The sequence below is a fragment of the Lytechinus pictus genome, chromosome 5, assembly GCF_037042905.1.
Source record: "Lytechinus pictus isolate F3 Inbred chromosome 5, Lp3.0, whole genome shotgun sequence".
NCBI lineage: Eukaryota > Metazoa > Echinodermata > Echinoidea > Temnopleuroida > Toxopneustidae > Lytechinus > Lytechinus pictus.
The window spans coordinates 48,736,583-48,745,597 of NC_087249.1; the positions used below are offsets into that span (position 1 = coordinate 48,736,583).

Genomic DNA, 9,015 nt, shown 5'->3' on the forward strand with positions numbered 1-9,015 from the left:
CTTCAATTCTGAAAAAAAAATATGTCAAAGATGGAAACATATCTCAAAAATTGAAATTTCTATAAAAAAATAAGAAGTAAAAAACTGCAGCACTTTATTTTAAAAAATCACAAAATTTTCTAAATAATTTCACGTAGAGGAATTCAAGAAAACAAGAGGTGTCAAACATACTAAAAAAAACTGGGGTTCGTGTTCTGGATTTAAACTATCAACAATTTTTGATGGAATAATAATTGTCATAAGCAAACATGTCTACAAGCAAAATGAAGATAAGCAAAAAAGGAAAATAATAGACTCTTATAAATGCTATATTATTTCATAATCAGAATACATCACATGCTCTTAGTCGTCAAATGTTTCATAAACTGTCTTTAAAAATCGACCTTTAGTGGGTATTCCAGGCTGAAAATATAAATATCTGAATAAATGGAGTAAAACTTAACAAGCACAACGCTGATTTTTTTTATCTGATTTTTTTAAGTAACGAAAACAGGTATTATGCGCATGACATCATGAATAAGCATTAAGTGGGCTGATCATCCACTTTCCATGAAATCATACTTATTTCATGCACTTATTTTATGCATGTGTCTTAAATAATGTCTCCTTTGTGACGTTTCAGCATTGGCGGGGGAAGCATAAAGATTCAGGGGAGACGTGCAGCCTATACCCCCGCCCCACCCGCTTCCGCCGCATATACGCATTTCATCTTGCGCTATAAATCAAAGCACTAGTTTCTAATTCCTAGTTTCCTATTATCTTGAAGGACACAATTTGAATAAATATTCATAGAATTAATGTACAAAAAAAGAGAGGAGAAGATCATCAGTTTGCTCATTGCATATTCATGAAGTCATGCTAAGAACGGTAACACGTGCAGAAACCGGGGGGGGGGGGATCCAGGATTTTCCAAGGGGGGGGGGACATTTTCACGATGTAAATTTGACAAGAAAACAAAGGTCTTGGCAAAAACCGTATATTTACATTACACATTTTTATTATGGCTCTCAAGGGGGGGGGGGGGGCACGGGCCGGCTGTGCCCCCCTGGATCCGCCACCGGAATGCAAAACTTCAAAATATTAAACTTTGTTCTTCCTTGTCGGCCAATTTCGATATATTTATCTGATTTTATCCCATCAGTTGAAATAATATTATTCTGCTTTGAGCATATTCCTTTAAAAGGAAGCATTCTCTCACATATCTCAGCAAAATAATAAGGTGTACATTCGATCAAAATAAATAACTAGCTGCAACATCATGCACTTTTGGTAGTCACTTCCGAAGCCAAAAAAGGGTCCTTCTGTCGGTCTGTAGTCAACCCAAACCACCTTCATCTTGACAGAGAATTAATATAACATGTAAAAGCGGGGGCGCGGCGGGGCTCAAAATATCCTTCGAATCAGTTAGGCATATTAAACTCCTGTCCACCCCCACCACTCCTCGACAAAATCTCTTTGCCAACAAATTCGTGTGGAACTAACCTTTGAAAAGAGGGGAAAATGTCATCTATTGTTCACATGTTGATGACATTTCTATTTTGTATCAGCTTACAAAGCTATACCATTCATTCATTTGCAGTAGAATATTAAACAAAATCAACAGGGAGTCTATTTTCATGGAAATTGAAATTTATGGAAAAAATTATGCATATACTGCAAATAAACTCTTCTTGTTCGTAATACTAGCCACTCATTTAGCGAGCCAATTCACTATACCCCGATTAATAAAGTTAATATTTACATCATTTAAATCAATTCACTAAATATGATACAATGATGTCAAGAAGAAAACAAGTTTCATGCGAAATCATAAATTATAACAACATTTAGTACACACTCGTAGCCCGACTCATTATCATAAACAACTTGATTTTGCATAAATATATCAAAGTAAGTATTATCCCGCCCCGAAACAAAATCAGTTAACAAAAATATAACATTTGAATGCATATACATTTATAGTTACATCTATCACAGGGTCAACCCGCTATTCATAAAGATTGTTATTTCATTATTTTCATTCTTTCTACTATGCTATTCTATACACATTAATCATCACCACTTCCAGGATTGCATCCTTACTATAACAACCACCACCACCACCACCACCATTATCATCATCTCCATCATCATCATCTTCATCTCCATCATCATCATCATCATCTCCATCTCCATCATCATCATCTTCTTCTTCTTCATCATCATCATGATCATTATCATCATCAAGGCGATAATATATAAATGAAGAGTTTAGTTGCAAAAGGGGTTAGGTCCACTTAGGACCATTCCGAGAAAGCCCCATGTTTTTTTTATTCTCACTTATTGCAATATTTTTATGAGAAACTAAATTGTCATGATGTACTACCCTATCATGTGAACATAAAATTGGGTATAAAAGAAATCTACCTGTTTTCATTTTTTTCTATATATTTTTAAAAAAAAATTTCATTGTGGACCTAACCCCTTTCGCAAGCAAACTGAAATGAATCCAATCTCTTTTGATTAAAAATGTGATTTTTCTTTGCCACTTTCATTCACGTTTTCATTTCAATTTCAAATTTTCTTTGGTATCATCAGAGCGACTAAAATTTAGAGGTTTAGAGACAGAAAACAATAAAATTTATGAAAAATGGACCTAACCCCTTTTGACAAAATGAGTTCTTCAAAAGAGTTTGGTTGCAAAAGGGGTAAGGTCCACTCCAAGAAAATAATTTTCTTAATTCTCCCATATTGCAATATTCTTATGCGAAACTGAATTTTCATGATACCCTACCATGAGAACATAAAATTGGGTATATAAGAAATCTACCTGTCTTCATAGTTTTTAAGATATTCTTTTCCCCAAATAATCTGTGTGGACCTAACCCCTTTTGAAAAAGATTGATTTTTGTATGCCATTTTAGCTCACTTTTTAATGGGAATTTTAACTTTTCTTTTGGTATCTAATCTTATAGAGCTACTAAAAATCTATACATTGAGACATAAAAATCAAATTTGATGAAAAATGGACCTAACCCCTTTGGCAAGTGAGCTCTTCAAATACAAAACACAATTAACAAAACATTAATGATTTATTATACATCAAACAAACAACCTAGGTTTGAGGTTCCATATTCATATAGGGTTGCTTTTCCCAAGGCTTGGTATTCATAAGGGTCGCTATTCACAGTTGAAAAGGAGGGTCCGTATTGAACTGCTATTCATATAACAAGAGGTGACAGCAAGGTGACCAGATTTTGGCAGTCGAAATACGGGACACTTCGTGCCCGGGGGGGGGGGGGGCTATTTGTATAAATACGTATGTGTCGTGATCGAGACCCCCATTTTCAGCCTAAATTTCCGTTCCAGAGCATCACCCATTTAGAAAGCCATAGAAAATCCTATTTTTTCTCCATTCCAGAGACCCTCAAATTTGTGTTTCTCGTTCTGGACAGTGCGCTGTCTAGCCGCTACCATGTACGATAAATTAGTTCGGAGACCCCCATTTTTGATGTGGTCAGTCCCAGAGCATTGCATTTTTAGCAATCGTTCAGCCAAGAGCCGTTCCGGAGACCCTCATTTTAAGACCAAGATTTAGTTCCAGAGCCCCCGATTTTCGACTTTGTTGTGGCACATAGGTATCACGTTTTAATTCGAGTCGCCCCCCCCCCCCCGAACTTCGCGATAGCTATTGTAGATAATGCCCGTAGCCGGGGGGGGGGGGGTGAAAAGCCAAAAAAAAAAAAAAAGGTTTTCGGGGACGAAATGCCCTACAATTTTGCTTGTCATTTTTTGAGCAAAGGAAAGAAGGATTCACATCCCCTTATTGAAAACCCTAGCGACGGGGCTGCATATGAAAAATATAATTTTCGCACTAATAAATAATATCTCATGAAGCTGGCCTGCAACCTTCTTCTCCCATTAGGACTAGCGCCCCCATGCGTTCCGTATAACATTTTGCTTCATGTTAACCATTATACTTGATCAGTTCACATGGTAAACAAGGTTATATGAGTATTTTTTACTGTGTATGTGTTTGTGATCCTTTTTCTATTTTATGAATAACGAATGACCCCAATTTCTGATTGCAAAAAATGGTAAATATGAAGTGACCCGCATGATGGACGGTAGAAAACGATTCTCATCTCACACTGTTCAACAAAATTATTTCATTACGCTCAAAATTTCCTTAATATCCTTAATATTGAAATGAACCTCTATATACATCCAAAATATATATCTCTTTTTTGTTTCATAGATATTCAAAGTAAAAATCGAATTCCCAGTTCTCTTGACCTCTAGCTTTAGCCCGTTTAGCCAAATTGACCTCATGCATCTTCATAGCACTGAAACACTTGATAAAATCATCACCAAAGGCATTTCTTATCACCTCATCATTAAGAAGAGCTTCCAGAGCGGATTCCATGTTGTTTGGCAATTCGGCAGCCGTGCGTGTGACTTCCTCATGGCTTTCACCTGGATTGGTAACCTCTGCAGGAAGCTTGTACTTATTGATGATGCCATCTATTCCCGCAGCAACGGTCGCAGCCAGTATCAGGTAGCAGTTGGCACCAGCGGCTCCTGCACGGTTCTCCATATAGGTGCCCTTGTCGCCGTTGATCTTGACACGCAGCATGGCAAAGCGGTTTTCTATACCCCAGGTGGCATTTTTCGGGGAGAAAGGAGCACCGACTCGCTTCAAGCAATTCACTGAGGAAGCCATGAGGACTTCGATCGCAGGAGCATGGGCAAGTATTCCTGCAGCCCAGTTCTCGCCTACCTCGGACAGACCAGTGGGGTGGCTGGCATCATAGAATACGGGCGTTTTCTCATCCGCAAGATACAAGGAATGACAGAAGTGTGCGGAAGATCCACTCTCGTTGGGATAGGGTTTTGACATGAACGAAGCTTGGTATCCGTGGAGAAGTGCGATCTCTTTGATGCCAGTCTTGAAAGTGAAGGCGTTGTCTGCAGCTCTAATCCCGAAGGCTGGTCTGTATGTTATCTCCAGTTGTCCAGGGCCTAATTCTGTTTCGACTTGTTCAATATCAACACCAGCAATCGGCATCTCCTCCATAATCTGTTTGAGGAAGTTCCGTATCGGAACCATCCTTAGTGTGGCTCGGACATTGATGTCACTGTGGACTGGATTCTTGGTATCCTTGTCCACAACATAAAACTCGTGTTCATGAGCAGAAAACAGGGAGTACCCGAGGTCTTTCAGCCTCTCCAGTTGCCTACGTGCTGCAACCCTCGGATGAGCGGATACATACTCGCCTTTGTAAGTCGGCTCAATCAGAATACGGGCCGTTTTCTCCGCCCATGGAAGTACCTTGAATGTGCTGAAGTCAGGCAGCATGACAGCGTCGCAATGGCCAACTTCCTCGCGAAACCCAGTCCCGGAGACCGCACCGGCTTGGACGTCCAAACCGATATGACCCAAGTAGAAGTTTACCCCTTCTGCTTTGTCCTTGAAGTGACGGGAAGGGATCAGCTTCGACCGGGCCACTCCATTTAAGTCAGTCTGCTCAAATCTCACTGCAGTGATCCCCTTCTCCTCAATTTCCTCAAGTACTTGGTTCAGACTCATCTTGGTGAGCTGTGGGGCATTAAAAGAGTTTAAATGAATAATTTCCCCTTGTGAATATCATCTGCTCAAATAAAAAAGATTATGTGAACTGTTCTATCTAATGGAAAAGGGGAACCAACTTTTGCGGGGGAAGGGCACAAAACATTTTTTTTTAACAGAAAGGAGAAAAATTTGGTGCAAGAATGAATGAAGAGAACAATAATTGGTATTAGGCGTAGTTTAACATTGGTGAGGCCAAATGTCTCTGCCGGGAATCGAATCCAGGCCCCCAGCATATACCGTCTTCATGATGGCATTCAAATTTTATCCCGGCGCTGTCGCGGGACGGCGACACCGCTGTAAATGCGTTATAAACCACTATAAATGCAATAACAGTAGACATGGTAAAAATGTTATCCCGGCACAGTCCCGGGATAAATTTCATATATCAATTCACTCTGCAGCAGGTGCTTTTTATGACAATATAATTTGTGTAGGCCTGTGATCATGTGAGTGACCCGACTCTGATACACCGGAAATAGAAATACGTGAGGGCGGGGAATCGAACCCACGTCCTACAGATTGAAAGAAGAGAGACATGACCACGACGCCCCCACATTATAGTTAACATATCACAAGTGGTTTATCTCGGTGTGGTAGCGGTGTGCCTTCACAATGAAGGAACATCGCATTCGCGGGGCTGTCCCGGGGCTATTACTACGGCTTGCCTAGCAAGCCGAGCAAAAGTTTGTTGCGGAGTTAAAGCGGGGCGAGGTTATCCCAGCCTTTATTGCGGGTTCGAGAATTCACACTGAAGGCAACACTGCTCCAGGCAGGGCAGTCCCGGGACTGTAGCGGTGTTCGAGGCCAGTGTGAAGACGGTATTATACCATCTTCACACTGGTTTCAAATTTATCCCGGTGCTGTCGCGGGACGGTGACACCGCTATAAACCCGCTATAAATGCATTCACAGTAGAAAAGTTATGCCCGGCGCAGTCCCGGGATATAATAAACACGTATCCATTCACACTGCAGCAGGGGATATTTATGACCTTCGTAACAATACACGTGTAGGCTTCAAGGCTTGTGACCCCGTGAGTGACCCAACTCTGAAAAGTGGGGATGATTGCATGCCACCCTGTTACACCCACAAATGTAATAATCGCCCACAAATGTAATAACGCCCACAAATCTAATAACACTACCCACAAATTTAATAATTTCACCCACAAATGTAATAATGCACTTTACCCACAAATGTAATCATTTTTAATCGCCCACAAATGTAATAATGACTTTACCCACAAATGTAATAAATTTGAAGGGATTTTTGGCGAATCCGTTCTAAACTAAAATCCTATAGTAATACGTTCGTATAGCACAAAAGTGCAAAGTCTTTTTTCCAGACCCGGTTAATTCAAAAATTATAATATCAGTCCAAAGTCTTTTTTCCAGACCCGGTTGTTTAAAAAATTATAATATAGTCCAAAGTCTTTTTTCCAGACCCGGTTGTTTCAAAAGTTACAATATAAGTCCAAAGTCTTTTTTCCAGACCCAGTTATGTCAAAAATTATAATATAAGTCAAAACCAAAATACGATAATGATATTCCAGTGGAATAAAAATGTGAATCGAGCTTAGTCTTTTCTCCAGACCCAGTTAATTAAAACTGGTGGAATTAATGTCTTTGTTGTTGTTTTAACTTATACGGCGCATATTGTGAATATATGCGCTAAGAGTAAATTGAGAATCAAGCTTAGTCTTTTCTCCAGACCCGGTTACTTAAAACTAAAAACTAAAACCCTTTACCCACAAATGTAATAATGCACTTTACCCACAAATGTAATAATTTTTTATCGCCCACAAATGTAATGATGGCTTTACCCACAAATGTTATAAAAATGAAGGGATTTTTGACGAATCTGTTCTAAACTAAAACCCTACAGTAATGCGTTCATATAGCGCAAAGTCACAGTCTTTTTTCTATAGACCCGGTTATATAAAACATTTAAACAATCTTCCAAAAAAAAATCCCAAAATTAATTCTTCTTAATGTTGAATAACATAGAAGTTTAGCGTAGTCTTTCCTCCAGACCCAAATATTTCAAATAGCAAAAAAAATAATATAAAAAACAAAGACCCCACGATCTTATTAATGTTGAACAAAATGTAAAAATAGCATAGTCTTTCCTCCAGACCCAGTTATAAAAAATCATTCAAAAACAAAACAACAACAACCAAAAACAGACCCCGCAAACTTCAACATTGAATATGGTGTAGTCTTTGTTCCTGCCCCGGTTATTTCAAAATAGCAAATCATAAAGAACAATATTAACAAAGACCCCACAATCTCATTGATGTTGAATAACTTGAAAATTAGTGTAGTCTTTCTTCAAGACCCAGTTATTTTAAAATAACAAATCGTAAAAAAAGATATATAATAATAATAAAACAAAGGCCCCACAATCTTATTAATGTTGAATAACATGGAAATATAGCGTAGTCTTCCATCCAGACCCACTTATTTTAAAATTACAAATCATTTCTTATAGAGTCAAAAAGTAACAAAGTCCCACTCTCTTATTAATGTTAAATAACATGGAAATATAGCGTAGTCTTTCATCCAGACCCAGATCTTTCAAATAACAAATGATGAATAATAATAATGAATTAAAGGAGAATGAAACCCTTGAAACCAGCTGAATCCATATCAAAGAAAAAAATCAAAGAAACATATTGTTGAAAGTTTGAGGAAGATTGAATGAATAATAAGAAAGTTATGAGCATTTGAATATTGAGATCACTAATGCCATGTAGATCCTCCCATTGGCAATGCGACCAAGATCTGTGATGTCACACACGTACAACTCCCTCATTACTTTAGTACTTATTTCACTTATATTCTCACTTTTATAGAGTCTATCACAAGGTGAGGTGTTCTCTTTATGAGAGGACAAGTACAGAGGTTTCACAACATTATATCATTGATGAATCGTTTGTCATATGATTAGAATGAGCAAAAAGAGATGTTTTGGGGTATATTTTCAGTGTCCAAAAGGGGAGAGTTGTTCATCTGTGACATCATAGATCTTGGTCGCATTACCAATGGAAGGATCTCCATAGCATTAGTGATCTCGACATTCAAATGCTCATAACTCTTCTATTGCTAGTCCTATTTTACTCAAACTTTTGTTGATCTTATTCTTTGATTTTTCTGCTTTCACAAAAGCTAACTTGCTCCAAGAGTTTCATTCTCCTTTAATAATAATCTAAAAAAACAAAGACCCACGATCCTATTTATGTTGAATAACATGGAAATATAGCGTTGTCTTTCCTCCAGACCCAGTTATAAAAATCATTAAAAACACAACAACAACAAAACAAAGACCTTGCAATCTTATCAACATTGAATAGCATGGAAATATGAGGTAGTCTTTGCTCCAGACTCAGTTATTTCAAAATAGGAA

The 9,015-nt window shown here is 38.2% G+C and overlaps 1 protein-coding gene across 1 annotated transcript; it reads right to left on the reverse strand.

Annotated features, from left to right (window-relative positions):
• Positions 1 to 292: 292 nt before the first annotated feature.
• LOC129261156 (lengsin-like) lies at positions 293 to 5,574 on the reverse strand. Its single transcript, XM_054899213.2, has one exon. It carries the CDS (start codon positions 5,567 to 5,569, stop codon positions 4,232 to 4,234), a length of 1,338 nt encoding a protein of 445 aa, XP_054755188.1. The 5' UTR covers positions 5,570 to 5,574; the 3' UTR covers positions 293 to 4,231.
• Between the last annotated feature and the right edge of the window lie 3,441 nt (positions 5,575 to 9,015).